The 21868-nt window shown below is 36.1% G+C and overlaps 3 protein-coding genes across 3 annotated transcripts; 2 read left to right on the top strand and 1 right to left on the bottom strand.

Annotated features, from left to right (window-relative positions):
• Positions 1–11546: 11546 nt before the first annotated feature.
• LOC112589444 (NADPH--cytochrome P450 reductase-like) lies at positions 11547–13088 on the top strand (the record flags this gene model as incomplete). The annotated part of the gene is made up of 5 exons (XM_025302731.1): positions 11547–11646; positions 11719–12050; positions 12139–12400; positions 12527–12755; positions 12849–13088. Coding segments are annotated over 5 exons (1068 nt in total), but the record flags the coding sequence as incomplete, so codon positions are not given.
• Positions 13089–15776: 2688 nt separating this feature from the next.
• On the top strand, positions 15777–18437 carry LOC105180556 (cell cycle checkpoint protein RAD17). The gene is made up of 9 exons (XM_011136694.3): positions 15777–16007; positions 16457–16844; positions 16930–17086; positions 17174–17296; positions 17411–17589; positions 17658–17747; positions 17830–18017; positions 18085–18203; positions 18281–18437. Exons 1-9 carry the CDS (start codon positions 15993–15995, stop codon positions 18396–18398), a joined length of 1377 nt encoding a protein of 458 aa, XP_011134996.1. The 5' UTR covers positions 15777–15992; the 3' UTR covers positions 18399–18437.
• Positions 18361–20824, bottom strand: LOC105180557 (U4/U6 small nuclear ribonucleoprotein Prp31). Its single transcript, XM_011136696.3, has 8 exons — positions 20611–20824; positions 20303–20500; positions 20026–20230; positions 19738–19907; positions 19513–19670; positions 19155–19445; positions 18838–19062; positions 18361–18741 (listed from the first exon to the last, which is right to left on the bottom strand). Exons 1-8 carry the CDS (start codon positions 20726–20728, stop codon positions 18637–18639), a joined length of 1470 nt encoding a protein of 489 aa, XP_011134998.1. The 5' UTR covers positions 20729–20824; the 3' UTR covers positions 18361–18636.
• Positions 20825–21868: the final 1044 nt, after the last annotated feature.

The following is a 21868-nucleotide window of genomic DNA, read 5'->3' on the forward strand; positions in this document are numbered from 1 at the left end:
GTCAATTACTATATGATAAATGCAATCAAATCAATAATATAAACTAATTGATTATTATTAACACCAGACTTCCACCTTTTAATAAATTAATACTTATATACAAATACAGCAAATGTTAATATTGGTTAGTGTTTACTTCATACAAAACAGATATATTGTTCTCTATTAGATGTCATAGCATCCAACTTATTTCAATTTTCCCTCTTTTCACTATTAGCAACAACCAATCATACTCTACGTTTGAAAAGAAAGAGAAGTCTTTGACAGTTTCTTCATACAGACTATAGGTTTAAGTAAACTACAGTTAAAAACATGATGTGGAACGCGATATAAGTTTTACCATGCCGTTAAATGTAACGTCAGTTCAGATAATCACGGTTTAAACTTGATTTTGTGGAACTGGGTCTTACTGGTAGTTCGTGTCTGTGGTACGCTTATAATTACGGGTTTGAGAAACATGGCATCGCGCACAAACTTACACCTCGTTCAACAGCACATGATTCTTTTTCTGTATATATGCATTTCTATACATATATTTATGTAAAAATTTGCATCTTCTAATTATTATTCGAATTATTATCTCTTATTACATTCGTAATTCGTAACAAGAGCAGGCGGTAATTCCTAGTCGACACAGAGCATTATCAGAATTTTGCACTCAACATGTCGCACTGTACTCCCAGTAGAAGCGGAGATATCAAAGGAGAAAGGTTGGAAAACTATAATCTTCGATATCTCCTAAACGGTTAGAGATACAGGCCTGGATCTGGCACCAAAATAAAGTCCTTTCAAAACTCTACATTTCCGACTATATTGACGACTCTCTACTCCCAGTAGAAGCGGAGATATCAACGGAGAAAGGTTGGAAAACTTTAATCTTCGATATCTCCTAAACGGTTAGAGATACAGGCATGGCTCTGGTACCAAATTAAAGTCCTCTCAAAACCCTACATTTTCGACTACATGGACGACTCTCTACTCCCAGTAGAAGCAGAGATATCGACGGAGGAAGGCTGGATATCGACGGAGAAAGGCTGGAAAACTTTAACCTTCGATATCTCCTAAACGGTTAGAGATTCAGGCTTCGGACTGATACCAAATTAAAGCCCTTTCAAAACCCTACATTTTGAACTACATGGACGACTCTCTACTCCCAGTGGATGCGGAGATATCGACGGAGGAAGGCTGGATATCGACGGAGAATGGCTGGAAAAATTTAACCTTCGGTATCTCCTAAACGGTTAGAGATATAGACCTGGCTCTGGTACCAAATTAAAGTCCTCTCAAAACCCTACATTTTCGACTACATGGACGACTCTCTACTCCCAGTGGATGCGGAGATATCGACGGAGGAAGGCTGGATATCGACGGAGAAAGGCTGGAAAACTTTAACCTTCGATATCTCCTAAACGGTTAGAGATTCAGGCTTCGGACTGATACCAAATTAAAGCCCTTTCAAAACCCTACATTTTGAACTACATGGACGACTCTCTACTCCCAGTGGATGCGGAGATATCGACGGAGGAAGGCTGGATATCGACGGAGAAAGGCTGGAAAAATTTAACCTTCGATATCTCCTAAACGGTTAGAGATACAGGCTTCGGACTGGTACCAAATTAAAGCCCTTTCAAAACCCTACATTTTGGACTACATGGACGACTCTCTACTCCCAATGGAAACGGAAATATCGACGGAGAAAGGTTGGAAAACTTTAACCTTCGATATCTCCTAAACGGTTAGAGATACAGGCTTCGGACTGGTACCAAATTAAAGCCCTTTCAAAACCCTACATTTTGGACTACATGGATGACTCTCTACTCCCAGTAGAAGCGGAGATATCGACGAATGATAGCTGGATATCGATGGAGAACGGCTGTAAAACTTTATCCTTCGATATCTCCTAAACGGTTAGAGATACAGGCTTCGGACTGGTACCAATTTAAAGCCCTTTCAAAACCCTACATTTTGGACTACATGGACGACTCTCTACTCCCAGTGGAAGCGGAGATATCGACGTAGAAATGTTGGAAAACTTTAACCTTCGATATCTACTAAACAGTTAGAGATACAGGCTTCGGACTGGTACCAAATTAAAGCCCTTTCAAACCCTTCATTTTGGACTACATGGACGACTCTCTACTCCCAGTAGAAGCGGAGATATCGACGGATGAAGGCTGGATATCGATAAAGAAAGGCTGGAAAACTTTAACCTTCGATATCTCCTAAACGGTTAGAGATACAGGCTTCGGACTGGTACCAAATTAAAGCCCTTTCAAAACCCTACATTTTGGACTACATGGACGACTCTCTACTCCCAGTGGAAGCGGAGATATCGACGGAGAAAGGTTGGAAAACTTTAACCTTCGATATCTCCTAAACGGTTAGAGATACAGGCTTCGGACTGGTACCAAATTAAAGCCCTTTCAAAACCCTACATTTTGGACTACATGGATGACTCTCTACTCCCAGTAGAAGCGGAGATATCGACGAATGATAGCTGGATATCGATGGAGAACGGCTGTAAAAATTTATCCTTCGATATCTCCTAAACGGTTAGAGATACAGGCTTCGGACTGGTACCAAATTAAAGCCCTTTCAAAACCCTACATTTTGGACTACATGGACGACTCTCTACTCCCAGTGGAAGCGGAGATATCGACGGATGAAGGCTGGATATCGCTAGAGAATGGCTGGAAAACTTTAACCTTCGATATCTCCTAAACGGTTAGAGATACAGGCTTCGGACTGGTACCAAATTAAAGCCCTTTCAAAACCCTACATTTTGGACTACATAGACGACTCTCTACTCCCAGTGGAAGCGGAGATATCGACGAAGAAAGGTTGGAAAACTTTAACCTTCGATATCTCCTAAACGGTTAGAGATACAGGCTTCGGACTGGTACCAAATTAAAGCCCTTTGAAAACCCTACATTTTGAACTACATGGACGACTCTCTACTCCCAGTAGAAGCGGAGATATCGACGGATGAATGCTGGATATCGATAGAGAAAGGCAGGAAAACTTTAACCTTCGATATCTCCTAAACGGTTAGAGATACAGGCTTCGGACTGGTACCAAATTAAAGCCCATTCAAAACCCTACATTTGGACTACATGGACGACTCTCTACTCCCAGTAGAAGCGGAGATATCGACGGATGAAGGCTGGATATCGATAGAGAAAGGCTGGAAAACTTTAACCTTCGATATCTCCTAAACATTTAGAGATACAGGCTTCGGACTGGTACCAAATTAAAGTCCTTTCAAAACCCTACATTTTGGACTACATGGACGACTCTCTACTCCCAGTGGAAGCGGAGATATCGACGGAGAAAGGTTGGGTATCGATAGAGAAAGGCTGGATAACTTTAACCTTCGATATCTCCTAAACGGTTAGAGATACAGGCTTCGGACTTGTACCAAATTAAAGCCCTTTCAAAACCCTACATTTTGGACTACATGGACGACTCTCTAGTGGAAGCGGAGATATCGACGGAGAAATGTTGGAAAACTTTAACCTTCGATATCTCCTAAACGGTTAGAGATACAGGCTTCGGACTGGTACCAAATTAAAGCCCTTTCAAAACCCTACATTTTGGACTACATGGACGACTCTCTACTCCCAGTAGATGCGGAGATATCGACGGATGAAGGCTGGATATCGCTAAAGAAAGGCTGGAAAACTTTAACCTTCGATATCTCCTAAACGGTTAGAGATACAGGCTTCGGACTGGTACCAAATTAAAGCCCTTTCAAAACCCTACATTTTGGACTACATGGACGACTCTCTACTCCCAGTGGAAGCGGAGATATGAACACTTAAATTCAAATTTCAATTAAAATTAACTTAAAATTAAAAAATGTAACCTTCGGTATCTCCTAAACGGCTCAAGATACAGGAACGCGCTTTTGCCTCAATATAGTCTTGTATCAACCCTATTCTCACCATAAACTTCGACACTCAATTCCCAGTGGAAGCGGAGATATGAACATTTAAATTCAAATTTCAATTAAAATTAACTTAAAATTAAAATATGTAACCTTCGGTATCTCCTAAACGGCTCTAGATACAGGAACGCGCTTTGGCCTCAATATAGTCCTGTATGAACCCTATTCTCACCATAAATTTCGACTCTCAATTCCAGTAGAAGCGGAGATATGAACATTTAAATTCAAATTTCAATTAAAATTAACTTAAAATTAAAAATGTAACCTTCGGTATCTCCTAAATGGCTCAAGATACAGGAACGCGCTTTTGCCTCAATATAGTTCTGTATCAACCCTATTCTCACCATAAATCTCGACTGTCAATTCCCAGTAGAAGCGGAGATATGAACATTTAAATTCAAATTTCAATTAAAATTAACTTAAAATTAAAAATGTAACCTTCGGTATCTCCTAAATGGCTCAAGATACAGGAACGCGCTTTCGCCTCAATATAGTCCTGTATCAACCCTATTCTCGCCATAAATTTCGACTCCCAATTCCCAGTAGAAGCGGAGATATGAACATTTAAATTCAAATTTCAATTAAAATTAACTTAAAATTTAAAAATGTAACCTTCGGTATCTCCTAAATGGCTCAAGATACAGGAACGCGCTTTGCCTCAATATAGTCCTGTATCAACCCTATTCTCACCATAAATCTCGACTCTCAATTCCCAGTAGAAGCGGAGATATGAACATTTAAATTCAAATTTCAATTAAAATTAACTTAAAATTTAAAAATGTAACCTTCGGTATCTCCTAAACGGCTCAAGATACAGGAACGCGCTTTTGCCTCAATATAGTCCTGTATCAACCCTATTCTCACCATAAATTTCGACTCTCAATTCCCAGTAGAAGCGGAGATATGAACATTTAAATTCAAATTTCAATTAAAATTAACTTAAAATTAAAAATGTAACCTTCGGTATCTCCTAAACGGCTCAAGATACAGGAACGCGCTTTTGCCTCAATATAGTCCTGTATCAACCCTATTCTCACCATAAATCTCGACTCTCAATTCCCAGTAGAAGCGGAGATATGAACATTTAAATTCAAATTTCAATTAAAATTAACTTAAAATTTAAAAATGTAACCTTCGGTATCTCCTAAACGGCTCAAGATACAGGAACGCGCTTTTGCCTCAATATAGTCCTGTATCAACCCTATTCTCACCATAAATCTCGACTCTCAATTCCCAGTAGAAGCGGAGATATGAACATTTAAATTCAAATTTCAATTAAAATTAACTTAAAATTTAAAAATGTAACCTTCGGTATCTCCTAAACGGCTCAAGATACAGGAACGCGCTTTTGCCTCAATATAGTCCTGTATCAACCCTATTCTCACCATAAATCTCGACTCTCATTCCCAGTAGAAGCGGAGATATGAACATTTAAATTCAAATTTCAATTAAAATTAACTTAAAATTTAAAAATGTAACCTTCGGTATCTCCTAAACGGCTCAAGATACAGGAACGCGCTTTTGCCTCAATATAGTCCTGTATCAACCCTATTCTCACCATAAATCTCGACTCTCAATTCCCAGTAGAAGCGGAGATATGAACATTTAAATTCAAATTTCAATTAAAATTAACTTAAAATTTAAAAATGTAACCTTCGGTATCTCCTAAACGGCTCAAGATACAGGAACGCGCTTTTGCCTCAATATAGTCCTGTATCAACCCTATTCCACCATAAATTCGACTCTCAATTCCCAGTAGAAGCGGAGATATGAACATTTAAATTCAAATTTCAATTAAAATTAACTTAAAATTTAAAAATGTAACCTTCGGTATCTCCTAAACGGCTCAAGATACAGGAACGCGCTTTTGCCTCAATATAGTCCTGTATCAACCCTATTCTCACCATAAATTCGACTCTCAATTCCCAGTAGAAGCGGAGATATGAACATTTAAATTCAAATTTCAATTAAAATTAACGTAAAATTTAAAAATGTAACCTTCGGTATCTCCTAAACGGCTCAAGATACAGGAACGCGCTTTTGCCTCAATATAGTCCTGTATCAACCCTATCCCACCATAAATTTCGACTCTCAATTCCCAGTAGAAGCGGAGATATGAACATTTAAATTCAAATTTCAATTAAAATTAACGTAAAATTAAAAATGTAACCTTCGGTATCTCCTAAACGGCTCAAGATACAGGAACGCGCTTTTGCCTCAATATAGTCCTGTATCAACCCTATTCTCACCATAAATCTCGACTCTCAATTCCCAGTAGAAGCGGAGATATGAACATTTAAATTCAAATTTCAATTAAAATTAACTTAAAATTTAAAAATGTAACCTTCGGTATCTCCTAAACGGCTCAAGATACAGGAACGCGCTTTTGCCTCAATATAGTCCTGTATCAACCCTATTCTCACCATAAATCTCGACTCTCAATTCCCAGTAGAAGCGGAGATATGAACATTTAAATTCAAATTTCAATTAAAATTAACTTAAAATTTAAAAATGTAACCTTCGGTATCTCCTAAACGGCTCAAGATACAGGAACGCGCTTTTGCCTCAATATAGTCCTGTATCAACCCTATTCTCACCATAAATTTCGACTCTCAATTCCCAGTAGAAGCGGAGATATGAACATTTAAATTCAAATTTCAATTAAAATTAACTTAAAATTTAAAAATGTAACCTTCGGTATCTCCTAAACGGCTCAAGATACAGGAACGCGCTTTTGCCTCAATATAGTCCTGTATCAACCCTATCTCACCATAAATTTCGACTCTCAATTCCCAGTAGAAGCGGAGATATGAACATTTAAATTCAAATTTCAATTAAAATTAACTTAAAATTTAAAAATGTAACCTTCGGTATCTCCTAAACGGCTCAAGATACAGGAACGCGCTTTTGCCTCAATATAGTCCTGTATCAACCCTATTCTCACCATAAATTCGACTCTCAATTCCCAGTAGAAGCGGAGATATGAACATTTAAATTCAAATTTCAATTAAAATTAACTTAAAATTTAAAAATGTAACCTTCGGTATCTCCTAAACGGCTCAAGATACAGGAACGCGCTTTTGCCTCAATATAGTCCTGTATCAACCCTATTCTCACCATAAATTCGACTCTCAATTCCCAGTAGAAGCGGAGATATGAACATTTAAATTCAAATTTCAATTAAAATTAACTTAAAATTTAAAAATGTAACCTTCGGTATCTCCTAAACGGCTCAAGATACAGGAACGCGCTTTTGCCTCAATATAGTCCTGTATCAACCATAAATCTCGACTCTCAATTCCCAGTAGAAGCGGAGATATGAACATTTAAATTCAAATTTCAATTAAAATTAACTTAAAATTTAAAAATGTAACCTTCGGTATCTCCTAAACGGCTCAAGATACAGGAACGCGCTTTTGCCTCAATATAGTCCTGTATCAACCCTATTCTCACCATAAATCTCGACTCTCAATTCCCAGTAGAAGCGGAGATATGAACATTTAAATTCAAATTTCAATTAAAATTAACTTAAAATTTAAAAATGTAACCTTCGGTATCTCCTAAACGGCTCAAGATACAGGAACGCGCTTTTGCCTCAATATAGTCCTGTATCAACCCTATTCTCACCATAAATCTCGACTCTCAATTCCCAGTAGAAGCGGAGATATGAACATTTAAATTCAAATTTCAATTAAAATTAACTTAAAATTAAAAAATGTAACCTTCGGTATCTCCTAAACGGCTCAAGATACAGGAACGCGCTTTTGCCTCAATATAGTCCTGTATCAACCCTATTCCACCATAAATTTCGACTCTCAATTCCCAGTAGAAGCGGAGATATGAACATTTAAATTCAAATTTCAATTAAAATTAACTTAAAATTTAAAAATGTAACCTTCGGTATCTCCTAAACGGCTCAAGATACAGGAACGCGCTTTTGCCTCAATATAGTCCTGTATCAACCCTATTCTCACCATAAATCTCGACTCTCAATTCCCAGTAGAAGCGGAGATATGAACATTTAAATTCAAATTTCAATTAAAATTAACTTAAAATTTAAAAATGTAACCTTCGGTATCTCCTAAACGGCTCAAGATACAGGAACGCGCTTTTGCCTCAATATAGTCCTGTATCAACCCTATTCTCACCATAAATCTCGACTCTCAATTCCCAGTAGAAGCGGAGATATGAACATTTAAATTCAAATTTCAATTAAAATTAACTTAAAATTAAAAAATGTAACCTTCGGTATCTCCTAAACGGCTCAAGATACAGGAACGCGCTTTTGCCTCAATATAGTCCTGTATCAACCCTATTCTCACCATAAATTCGACTCTCAATTCCCAGTAGAAGCGGAGATATGAACATTTAAATTCAAATTTCAATTAAAATTAACGTAAAATTAAAAATGTAACCTTCGGTATCTCCTAAACGGCTCAAGATACAGGAACGCGCTTTTGCCTCAATATAGTCCTGTATCAACCCTATTCCCACCATAAATTTCGACTCTCAATTCCCAGTAGAAGCGGAGATATGAACATTTAAATTCAAATTTCAATTAAAATTAACTTAAAATTTAAAAATGTAACCTTCGGTATCTCCTAAACGGCTCAAGATACAGGAACGCGCTTTTGCCTCAATATAGTCCTGTATCAACCCTATTCTCACCATAAATCTCGACTCTCAATTCCCAGTAGAAGCGGAGATATGAACATTTAAATTCAAATTTCAATTAAAATTAACTTAAAATTTAAAAATGTAACCTTCGGTATCTCCTAAACGGCTCAAGATACAGGAACGCGCTTTTGCCTCAATATAGTCCTGTATCAACCCTATTCTCACCATAAATCTCGACTCTCAATTCCCAGTAGAAGCGGAGATATGAACATTTAAATTCAAATTTCAATTAAAATTAACTTAAAATTTAAAAATGTAACCTTCGGTATCTCCTAAACGGCTCAAGATACAGGAACGCGCTTTTGCCTCAATATAGTCCTGTATCAACCCTATTCTCACCATAAATCTCGACTCTCAATTCCCAGTAGAAGCGGAGATATGAACATTTAAATTCAAATTTCAATTAAAATTAACTTAAAATTTAAAAATGTAACCTTCGGTATCTCCTAAACGGCTCAAGATACAGGAACGCGCTTTTGCCTCAATATAGTCCTGTATCAACCCTATTCCACCATAAATTTCGACTCTCAATTCCCAGTAGAAGCGGAGATATGAACATTTAAATTCAAATTTCAATTAAAATTAACTTAAAATTTAAAAATGTAACCTTCGGTATCTCCTAAACGGCTCAAGATACAGGAACGCGCTTTTGCCTCAATATAGTCCTGTATCAACCCTATTCCCACCATAAATTTCGACTCTCAATTCCCAGTAGAAGCGGAGATATGAACATTTAAATTCAAATTTCAATTAAAATTAACTTAAAATTTAAAAATGTAACCTTCGGTATCTCCTAAACGGCTCAAGATACAGGAACGCGCTTTTGCCTCAATATAGTCCTGTATCAACCCTATTCTCACCATAAATCTCGACTCTCAATTCCCAGTAGAAGCGGAGATATGAACATTTAAATTCAAATTTCAATTAAAATTAACTTAAAATTTAAAAATGTAACCTTCGGTATCTCCTAAACGGCTCAAGATACAGGAACGCGCTTTTGCCTCAATATAGTCCTGTATCAACCCTATTCTCACCATAAATCTCGACTCTCAATTCCCAGTAGAAGCGGAGATATGAACATTTAAATTCAAATTTCAATTAAAATTAACTTAAAATTTAAAAATGTAACCTTCGGTATCTCCTAAACGGCTCAAGATACAGGAACGCGCTTTTGCCTCAATATAGTCCTGTATCAACCCTATTCTCACCATAAATTCGACTCTCAATTCCCAGTAGAAGCGGAGATATGAACATTTAAATTCAAATTTCAATTAAAATTAACTTAAAATTTAAAAATGTAACCTTCGGTATCTCCTAAACGGCTCAAGATACAGGAACGCGCTTTTGCCTCAATATAGTCCTGTATCAACCCTATTCTCACCATAAATCTCGACTCTCAATTCCCAGTAGAAGCGGAGATATGAACATTTAAATTCAAATTTCAATTAAAATTAACTTAAAATTTAAAAATGTAACCTTCGGTATCTCCTAAACGGCTCAAGATACAGGAACGCGCTTTTGCCTCAATATAGTCCTGTATCAACCCTATTCTCACCATAAATTCGACTCTCAATTCCCAGTAGAAGCGGAGATATGAACATTTAAATTCAAATTTCAATTAAAATTAACTTAAAATTTAAAAATGTAACCTTCGGTATCTCCTAAACGGCTCAAGATACAGGAACGCGCTTTTGCCTCAATATAGTCCTGTATCAACCCTATTCTCACCATAAATTTCGACTCTCAATTCCCAGTAGAAGCGGAGATATGAACATTTAAATTCAAATTTCAATTAAAATTAACTTAAAATTTAAAAATGTAACCTTCGTATCTCCTAAACGGCTCAAGATACAGGAACGCGCTTTTGCCTCAATATAGTCCTGTATCAACCCTATCTCCACCATAAATTTCGACTCTCAATTCCCAGTAGAAGCGGAGATATGAACATTTAAATTCAAATTTCAATTAAAATTAACTTAAAATTTAAAAATGTAACCTTCGGTATCTCCTAAACGGCTCAAGATACAGGAACGCGCTTTTGCCTCAATATAGTCCTGTATCAACCCTATTCTCACCATAAATCTCGACTCTCAATTCCCAGTAGAAGCGAAGATATGAACATTTAAATTCAAATTTCAATTAAAATTAACTTAAAATTTAAAAATGTAACCTTCGGTATCTCCTAAACGGCTCAAGATACAGGAACGCGCTTTTGCCTCAATATAGTCCTGTATCAACCCTATTCTCACCATAAATCTCGACTCTCAATTCCCAGTAGAAGCGGAGATATGAACATTTAAATTCAAATTTCAATTAAAATTAACTTAAAATTTAAAAATGTAACCTTCGGTATCTCCTAAACGGCTCAAGATACAGGAACGCGCTTTTGCCTCAATATAGTCCTGTATCAACCCTATTCTCACCATAAATCTCGACTCTCAATTCCCAGTAGAAGCGGAGATATGAACATTTAAATTCAAATTTCAATTAAAATTAACTTAAAATTTAAAAATGTAACCTTCGGTATCTCCTAAACGGCTCAAGATACAGGAACGCGCTTTTGCCTCAATATAGTCCTGTATCAACCCTATTCTCACCATAAATCTCGACTCTCAATTCCCAGTAGAAGCGGAGATATGAACATTTAAATTCAAATTTCAATTAAAATTAACTTAAAATTTAAAAATGTAACCTTCGGTATCTCCTAAACGGCTCAAGATACAGGAACGCGCTTTTGCCTCAATATAGTCCTGTATCAACCCTATTCTCACCATAAATCTCGACTCTCAATTCCCAGTAGAAGCGGAGATATGAACATTTAAATTCAAATTTCAATTAAAATTAACTAAAATTTTAAAAATGTAACCTTCGGTATCTCCTAAACGGCTCAAGATACAGGAAACACGCGCTTTTGCCTCAATATATTCCTGTAAATNCTGTTAACAATGCGGAACTGGTTAATAAAATCGGCGAACAGTGTGACGTCGACTTGGACACTGTCATCACCCTTACAAATACGGACGGTAAGTTTGCTTTGTTACCGTTATTATCCGTTTACTGTTTTGCCTTCGACTAATTCGCCGCTTCCTTGGCAGAGGAGTCTTCGAAGAAGCATCCGTTCCCTTGTCCTTGCAGCTACAGGACAGCGTTGACACATTATTTGGACATCACTAGCAACCCACGTACACATATCCTCAAGGAATTGGCCGAGTATGCTACTGAACCCACGGACAAGGAGAAACTCAAATTGATGGCGTCCACCACTGTAGAAGGCAAGGCAGCTTATCAACAGTGGATAGTTCAAGAGAATCGCAATATCGTGCATATCCTGGAGGACATTCCCAGCTTGAAGCCACCTTTGGATCATCTCTGCGAAATCCTGCCGCGATTACAATGCCGATACTACTCCATATCCTCATCCCCGAAGGTACTTAGCTGAATCTGAAAATGAGATTTCCCTCAGAAAATGATCGTCTCGACTAGACTTTATGAAAACAACAATTCTCACCTCGTAGCTTCATCCGACCTCGATCCACATCACGGCAGTGGTAGTAGAGTACAAGACTCCGACTGGTAGGATAAACAAGGGCGTCACGACCAGCTGGTTAAAGGAAAAACATCCCTCCGATCCACCTTGCCTCGTCCCGATCTTTGTAAGGAAGTCTCAATTCCGTTTGCCCATACGTACCTCCACTCCTATCATTATGGTCGGACCAGGCACTGGTTTAGCACCATTCAGAGGCTTCATACAAGAACGCGACTTGGCGAGGAAGGAAGGTAAGAAACTGATTACATAATATGCGAGGCATGTAAAAAAAATGTATAGATTTTCATTATCTCACGCTACGACGTTCTTGATTTTGTGATGCGAAACACCAATGTCCTCAATGTCTACTTCCTCAGGTAAAGAAGTAGGCGACACGATACTCTACTTCGGCTGCAGAAGAAGCAAGGAAGATTTTCTATATCACGATGAGTTGGCACAATATGTAGAGAACGGAACGTTAACGTTACACACTGCCTTTAGCCGAGAACAACCTCAGAAAGTTTACGTCACACACTTGCTCGAGAAGAACAAGGAAGAAATATGGCGAGTGATCGGCGAACAAAACGGACACATTTACATTTGCGGGTTAGTCGCAATTTATGATCTTTCCGCTGCAATATATAATCATTTTTCGAATTCCATTTCTTCGTTTCTAAAATATTTTTATCTTCTCTTCAGAGATGCGAGAAATATGGCGCGCGACGTGCATAATATATTACTCAAGGTGGTGATGGAACGAGGAAACATGTCAGAACTCGATGCTATGGATTATATTAAAAAGATGGACTCACAGAAACGATATTCCAGTGACGTCTGGAGCTGAGCAGTAACTCGAGGCATAGAGAAGCACAATTTCCGTCAAAATCTGAAAATTGAATTCAATTCAATTTGTCAGAACGCCAGGTCGATCGACAGTAATCACACGTTTCACGAAGCCACTTGACTTTTCATCCTAGTGGATGAAAGAACTATAGTTGAATTATCGCGCGATAATCAGTACTGGCATTATTCACGTAATCCCTTTCGCAATTCCTACACCTAGTCGTACATTTCGATCATTATGTATAGTTAATTGTTTAAATATGGTTTAATATCAAAAATTTGTTTAGAAAACTTGATTTTATATTAGACAGAAGATGTATAAATTTGTATAAAAAATATATGTAATGTGTTTTTAATTTTGTTGCTCTTACGAAAAAAGTTCAATATTTTTTTAAATGAAATTAATAAGTTTTTTACTTGAACGATAAGACAAATCAGCTTAACTTATTTTCTAACATGTGATTTTCTCGCAATCTTTTAAAACGATGAGCGAAGTACCGAGTTAGTCCTGGTAATATCGCGACGCCATAAGCTTTGACGATGATACAATTACATAAAAGACTTCATTCAAGTGCTACTTCTCATTGTAGTTTACTATTTCTTGCTCATAATGCATGAAACTAAATAAAGGCTTATATGATGAATATATTATTTTTTTACAAAAATAGCATAATCGCGGTGTATAAATAATTGTTATCGTGTTGTTCAATACTGTAGGAGAATTCCGTGATCATTGAATTTCATGTACGAGGCTCTTTCTCCAAGTTTCATGTTTCGTTTAAAGATAATTATGTTGATTATATTCTAGGCACTATTAATTCATGAATGTATAATTAACATACATATCAACATATTGCGATTACATTTTATGTGATGTTTGAGAAATTTACAGCAATGTTAAGCAGTATCCGCATTTTATTTTTAATCTTGCAATATAAACAAACATAGATTCGATTTATTTTTCTCACTTTTTTTCATTTAAGGGGTTAGGGGTAGTCAGAGGCGTGAAAAAATGAGTATTTTAAATAATTTATTTTTGACAGTAATTAAATTTATTTTATAAAACTAATAATACAGAGTTATTATATTATGTTTTAACTCTACTTGACCAAAATTTCAAAAAAAAAATATTAATTGTAGATGAAGTTATCGCCATCTTTGTTGGATGCCGTTCCACAAGTAGTGTTTTGCGGTGACCATCAGAACATTTTACTGGTTCATCTAAAATCAATGAAACAAAAAAAATCATTCAGTCAAGTAAAGTTAAAACATAAATAATAACTCTGTATTATTAGTTTTATAAAATAAATTTACTGTCAAAAATAAATTATTTAAAATATTCATTTTTTCACGCCTCTGACTACTACCCCTAATCCTTTATGCCGGTTGAAACCGGTTATTTGCAGCTGCTGCCAGCTACCTGCCGTCGAGGGTCAGAAAGCCCTTCAGTAAATGTAGGATATCTCAAAAACTATTCGTTGGATTGACTTGAAATTTTCAGGTAATATTTTCAAGACATCATACTTCAAGAAAATGCAAAAAAATCGATTTTTTGAAAATTCTGACTACCCCTGACCCCTTAATACTTTTTCTCATTTTTTTGGAAAAAATTCACTTTTCTCACTTTTTCTAATAACTGAATCGTACTCATGCGAGGAATCAAGAAGCCCAGAGTTAGAAAAAGTGAGAAAAATGAGTTTTTCTAAAAATGTGAGGAAAAGTAATAAGTGAAAAAAAATGAGAAAAATTAAATCCATGCCGGATCCTGTATAAATTTCTACCATCATAAACTTTTACATTGGAAAAGTAAACATAAAATAATAGTTATGTGATTCAATTTAGTATATGATTCATCCCTTTTACTGTCAGACTCAAATATGCGATACATGCGAAAAATACCACAGTCATTTTGATATGTATGTGCCATTTGATATTCAGAGAAAAGATAATCCGAACGTAAACAAATAGGGTCGAATAACGAGCGGTAAAAGCGTTAATATATTAAATTTCAAAACGGTTTGAATATTTTTTCTCCAATGTAATTCAGTACATAACTAATAGTTCGATGAAAGAAGTTCTGAAATTTATTAAAAATAAGTTCTCTCTTGGATTATCAGCTACATTCAAAACTATATCGAAGAGAAAGTGTTCAAACTGTTGAAGTGTTGAAATTAAATATATTGGAAAACAGAATTCAAGATAAAAACACAGTAAGAATTAGAAAGAAGATATGATTAATAAATATCAATCCATATTCAGTCATTGTTCACTTGATCATAATTGCATTATAGCAATTACATATTGACTAGCACTATTGATGCTATATTAAATATTTGATCTTTGTTTAAAAATTGAATTAATCGGGAGTATCGATTCATTTCATCACCGATTTTACAATGAAATAGATAAATAATTATATGTAAATTATATATCACTGTGACAACTAATACTTATTTATGTATATTTTAAGTTTAAGATTTTGCATTGTATTAAAAGCTATATCTTATAACAGAGATGTTGAATCAAAGACAATAATATTTTTACATCATGCATAGGGTTGGTAAATAAAATAAAGATGACCAATTTATACATGAAAATAAGTTTACATTATTGTTTTAAACAACTTTATTAATATGAGAATGCTGATATATTTCTCTCCCTGATTAAAATTATCGAAAGGGCAAATAGGCAAAAACAAAAAATGGAAAAAAAATTATTTAAAAATAAAATTAACTATATAAAAATATTTAAAAAATGTTAATAACTTTTCTTACGCGCAATATTATAAATATTTTGTTATTTTCAAAACTTATTTTTAAACTTATGAGTTATAATCTTATTTTTGTTAAAAAAAAATATATTAGTATATATACGATTTTGACGTATATCATTACACTCAAAATCCTGGCACAAGGATAAGTAAGATTAAAGAAGAGAACGATCAAATTTATAAAAAAGTGTAAAATTTTATTACAATGTGACGATTTATCAAGAAGAATCATGGCATGTTCAAAAGTACGTTAACATATAAAAAATATATATGTATAAAAATCATTTTGAGAATTCTATGGATATATCGTAACATAACCTAAATTAACATAATACAAACTAACGTAACATATAAGACGTAATGGCCAACAAACATTTCATTTAAAACAATAAATGTTTTTTTGAAAAACAATATTCATAAAAACTCAATAATTAATTCTGATTTATTATATTTATTATATTTATTATATATAGGGTTGGTAAATAAAATAAAGATGACCAATTTATACATGAAAATAAGTTTATATTATTGTTTTGTATGTGAATATTATTTTGTGATTTGTAAATTATATGTTATTTTAATTAACTGAATTAGCTTTAGCTTGCATTGTCATATCCTGTGTGAATATTAATGATATTAAGTATTTTATACATTATATTTTAATATAATTGTTTCCCGATTATTTTCTTGTTAGAAAAATAGCTGGTGTGTGCCATCATTCGACAGTGCCGTCATAAATAAGCCTGTGGTAAAGCGTACTAGTTCAGTAGCATTAGAGAATGATATATTGGACAGGTCATTTACGCAAAATAAATCTCAACGGAGACATGAGACCAGTTTATCTAAACTGCTTGAAGCGTGTGAGCCACGTAAGCTCTCTGACTTGGCAATCAGCAAGCAAAAGCAAAATGAAATTTCTGTTTGGCTTCGGTATAGAACTTCGAAGGCACAGCCTTCCATGCTAGTCCTTTCTGGTCCTTCTGGTTGTGGCAAAACAGCAGCTATAAAACTGCTTGCTCAGGAACATAAATTCGACATCATCGAATGGATTACCCCACTTGATCCAGTTGAGGATGAAAACAGTAATAACAATAAATACTACATTGTTTAGTACAAGATAGAAAGTAATATTGAATGAGTTTTATTTAGTAAAGTCTTAAATCTTAGAACGCGTGATGCGACAAGGAGACCGGTTTGAGGACCATTTAATTCGCGCGACACGGTATCACACAGTACTCGGTACGTGTTCCAAGCAGTTACTTCTCATTAAAGACCTTCCAAATGTCTATCAAGAGGACCACAAAAGTTTCTTCTCACTTCTGGAGTAAGTAATATTTTATATAAATCATTTAACGCAGCTATTTAAACTTTTTCAGAGTTTGTGACATTTTTGACGAGTATCTTCTTGTAGAAAATATTTCCAAATAGGTAGGGAGCCTATAATATTCGTGTGCACGGAGGCTAGTAACTCAAGGCTGGTGCAGACCTTGTTTGCTCCAACTATAAGAGAAAAGTTTGGTATTGATTTCATTAAGTGAGTAAATCGTCATCCTTCTTGGTGGACTTGGTAATTAAAGATTATCAATCTACTATATATAATTTCACATGTACATATAATTTCAATCGTAATTATGATTTATCGGTGTAGCGTGAACGCGGTCACACAGACGGCGATGAAAAACGTGATGAAACGCGTGTCCGGTATACTGAACTCCATCGCCAGCGACATGCTGCATATTTCCCAGCAGCACATCGACGAGACGTTGTCCAATAGTATCGGCGATGTACGCAGTGCCATGTTAAATCTTATTTTTATTTCTCTCAGAGGTATATTCCTTATAAATTAAAACGATCAACCTCAGAGAACTTCTCGGCATTATTTTTACGGTTGTTAGTGCCTGAACGATGGTCGAAGAACGAGTGTGGAGTACGGGAGGAAACCTTGGGTTTGCTGCATGGCGTCGGAAGGGTCATTAATCCAAAAAGTAATTCAATTTTACACTTCGACTTGCAGATCGAATTGTATTTTTTTACTTTTTGTGAATCGACTGCAACTTGTAATTCTAGGGGACCCAGATAATCCGTGCAAGTTTGCACATGATCCCGAAGAGATAACCGGCTTCTTCCAGTCGCAAGCGGTGATATTCGTTCAATTTCTTCAAGAAAATTATCTGAACACTATAAGAACTATAGAGGAAGCCACGATGGCCTCTGATATCTTAAGCTTAGGTGACGTTTTGAATTCCGAATGGCGGGTGAGTTTAATTGGAACGTCGAATTTGCTGCTTTAAATGTCCTCTTGAATTTTCAATTTTTCTACAGGATCGTAACTTAGGTAAAGTTGCGCTTCTGTACTGCATTCGCGGCTTGATGTTAGCCAATGAGAAGCCAGTGTCTGGTTGGAATCCCACGAGAAAACCGCGGGATAACTACAGTAATATGTGAGCATCAAGACAAATTAATAATCATCTTATTCGTTCTTCTTTTAATCAATCTTTAATAACGCGTTTACTCGTAGACGTCGGTGCTTGGCGAAGGCAGAAACAGAGTGGTACGAGTCGATGATCAAACCCGTTTTGAAGGAAACGAACGAAGTGGTCGATGACAACGTCGAGATATTTATTGAAGATGATTAAAGAACAGGACGTGGAATTATATCAACATACGTTCCTTTCGTAATTACCTATCTCTCTTTTCACACATCTCATCCGTTTCCTCCACGCTTGTTTTACCAGACTAATATAAATAATTAAAAACTACACGCGCACGCGCGCTAAGAATAAAAAAGATAACTGAGTACCTAAATTCATATAGTCAGGATAATAAATACACAATGATTTCCTCTTGCTTATTTTTACATTAGACATTTCTTCTCTACGTTTTCTTGACTTTCAGGAAACCGGCTGTATTGGAGAAGTATTTTGCGTTTGCCTCGTTCACCTTTTTCTCCGCAGCTTGTGGATTGACAATTTCGAGACCCTGCAAGTCGTCATAATAAAAATAAAGTTTTGAACGTGTTATCTTAGTTACATTTTACATTACATAATTACTGTTTAAAGAATCATAGATATGAACCTGTAAAGGAGTAAAAGCTACACTGGAGGCGGTGCCAGAGACTTGTTTCTTGACGGTGGTACTGCCTCCCCATTGCTGCTGCTTCTGCAGATTCTTCTGCAATGTCTTTGATATTCTGACCTTCGTCTTCTCGTCGATCTGTGGTAACCTGATTCGCCCCGTGCCGGCCTTGCCGATTGTACCTCGCGAGTAGCCCAGGTCCTCTTGATAAGCGTCATTCTCGATCTGCAGTTAAACAAACGTGTCTCTTAGCCATTGTTAAATATCGCAAAATGCAAAGAATTTAATGTACATGATTGTACGTTGCAATAACTTACGTCCGCGAAATTCATCCTGTTGGCGTGTTTCCTGAATTCCGTAATCGCATAACGTTCCTTCATCTTACGGACGCGTTTGCCACCACGTTTCTTCCGGCCAGGGTCGATTGGCTTCGGCAGCGGCTTCACGAACTTCACGGGCGGTGGCTCCTGCAACTTGTCCAGCTTCTTCTCAATCTCCTCGCGCAGCATCTGTCCGACGTGGCCGTCCGTGCTCTCATGGCAGGCATCCACTCTGGCTGCCAACATGCTTTTAGCAGCTACCAGTCTTGCCGCTTTCCGCCGCAAATCCTGCAACGTCGTTATGTTAGTTTTTAGGATTTCTTCGTTATACTTATTATACAAAAGATAATCTTACAGGAGGTGTCTCTTGTACAATATCAGAATAGTATATGAAGCCTGTATGAGGCAGAGTGGTGACTTGCGAAAATCCAGAGAGTGTGGTTTTCTGGGATCCCAGGACTAGAACATTACACGCTGGCATCTTGGAAAGTTTTGTCAGACCACCTGCGACACCTGAATAAAAAAAATATCATACAATAAAAATTTTGTATTTCAATTCGTGTGATATAATTTTACATACCCATAATCTTAGCAGCCGTCGATGCACCGACAATTATCGACAGATTTGGTGCAATAAATGCCATTCTACTTTCTACATATTCAAATATCTTTAATTTACAATTATTCAATTCTACTGCCATGTCACATGCTTCACAAATAGCTTCCTTTTCTTCTTCTGTCAGCAACTGGCTATAATATAAATGTACAGATATATATATAATGGTAGAAGTAAAATTTATATATTTACATATACTCATACACAAATATTTATATACAATAATTATAAAGATTAATATTTGAAAATTACCCTTGAGTTGTTGATGCAGTCACAGATACTACCATAATTGTTGCCTGTGTAAGAAACTGTTGCAAAATCTCATTATTTTTTGCCCTGTCCAAATCATTGCCCAATTCCCTAACGGTCATTACATATTCTAATGGTCCTACTACCAAAGATTCCAATTCTGGGAACCTTTTTGAATACTTATCTCTTGTAAATCTATGAATAGTAGCTGAAAAATATCAGTTAGTATTTATTAGTTCATAAAGGAAAAGTATATACATAATCAACTACAGTTACTTACCTATTTCATCATCAATGTCTACAGCCATATTATTAGCTTCAACTATCAACTGATATTCTGGATCTGATTCTACAGGTCCTATAATATCGGCTGACTTTCTGGGTACTTTGCTGTACTTTTCAATCTGTGATATCACTTTCTGCAACTGTTCTGAGTCTCGTAACTTAGCTAACTCTCGCACAGAGGCTACTTTTATTTCTGCAAGGAGAAATAACGAACTATAAAATTTTATTTTGAATGTGTAACATTGATAATTAATTTCTCTTGATAAAATGTAAAATAAAATTGTGAAATATCTTAAACCTAACCTTCTTCTATGACTTTGGATACCGAAGTCGGGATAAACTTCGGCTCCGGTTCTTCCATAGGAACGTCAGAGTCATCATTTTCTTCAAGATCAGCAAGAAGCTCGTCTGCTAAAGACATGTTTGTTTCTCAAATTTACTATAAATCACTTATTCCAAATAGGAACCTAAGAACGGCTAACACAGTGTTTTCGACCGAATTTCCGCACTGGGAAAGGGCGCCATCTGCATCCATTTTGAGAGGATAACTACGAGGCTACATCCACTTTCAGGTTTCGGCAGTAAAACCTGTATGTGGTGGCAGTCCGTGCTACATCCATTTTTAGGCGGTTTATGTCCAAGCTACAACCATAACGTACGTAACCATGACGTACTTGACAAGCACGGTCTCGCACTTTGTTACGCGTTTATAACATGAATTAACATATTAACATGTGCAAAAAAAAGAATTGACATTGTGTATGATTAATATCATGAAGATCATACGAAGTGTCCGGTAATTAACTGCCAACCCGAAGTGTAAGGGTAGATTGGGTTAAGACAAACATAAAAGTCCCACACCATTTTGCGAGATTCGCAATAATTATCGAGTTATTAATGACAGAAATCTGAGGAGTAAAAGCGCGCCGACATAGATGATTCGAAAAGCGTTGCAGCTGCTCGGGCATCGATCATGAATCTTTTCCCTAGCGTGAACTAGTAAAAAGTGAAAGACTTCTGTGAATCAGTGAAAAATGAAAAATTTTATATGAATTTGTGAAAATCGAAATATTTCACACGACAATTGAGTCGCTCAACATGGCAGTTGCACGTCCTGGATAATTCAATGAATACCAAAGAAATCAAAATGATCAAAATAATAATGTCCGTGTAGTCCGAATTAAGGATATTACGTGACACGCAAAATCCGTTTGATATAATATCCAAAGAAAATGTTTCAAAATATGTATGTACAAATAATATAAACCTTATGCACCGACGAGATATACTACAAAGACTGATGGCCTGATGGACGGGATTTAGCGCACCAGAGAAATTTCTCTGGTGAGGCACCGGGCGAAAGAGACCGTCTCGCATTTAGCGCAGTAAAATTTAATGGAAACTAATACTTTTCAATCCTTTTCTTCGGGTCAAAAAGATTCAGAATTCAGACATATTCAAAATGTCAATACTTTTTAATACGTTTCAATTCGACATTTTATACAGGGAAGCAGGAAGAAGGGAATGCGATGCGGGCAACGATACATCATGCGTCTTCAGA

Source organism: Harpegnathos saltator, unplaced genomic scaffold (genome assembly GCF_003227715.2).
Source record: "Harpegnathos saltator strain DR-91 unplaced genomic scaffold, Hsal_v8.6 scaffold51, whole genome shotgun sequence".
In the NCBI taxonomy this organism is placed as follows: domain Eukaryota; kingdom Metazoa; phylum Arthropoda; class Insecta; order Hymenoptera; family Formicidae; genus Harpegnathos; species Harpegnathos saltator.

Coding starts and splice junctions, on each gene's coding strand:
- LOC105180557 (XM_011136696.3), bottom strand. CDS start 20,728: ATGTCTTTAGCAGACGAGCTTCTTGCTGATCTTGAAGAAAATGATGAC. Junction 20,501..20,610: donor ATCCAAAGTCATAGAAGAAG/GTTAGGTTTAAG, acceptor TTCTCCTTGCAG/AAATAAAAGTAGCCTCTGTG. Junction 19,908..20,025: donor ACTGCATCAACAACTCAAGG/GTAATTTTCAAA, acceptor TTTATATTATAG/CCAGTTGCTGACAGAAGAAG.
- LOC105180556 (XM_011136694.3), top strand. Junction 16,845..16,929: donor TCCAGTTGAGGATGAAAACA/GTAATAACAATA, acceptor CTTAAATCTTAG/AACGCGTGATGCGACAAGGA. Junction 17,297..17,410: donor TTTGGTATTGATTTCATTAA/GTGAGTAAATCG, acceptor TTATCGGTGTAG/CGTGAACGCGGTCACACAGA.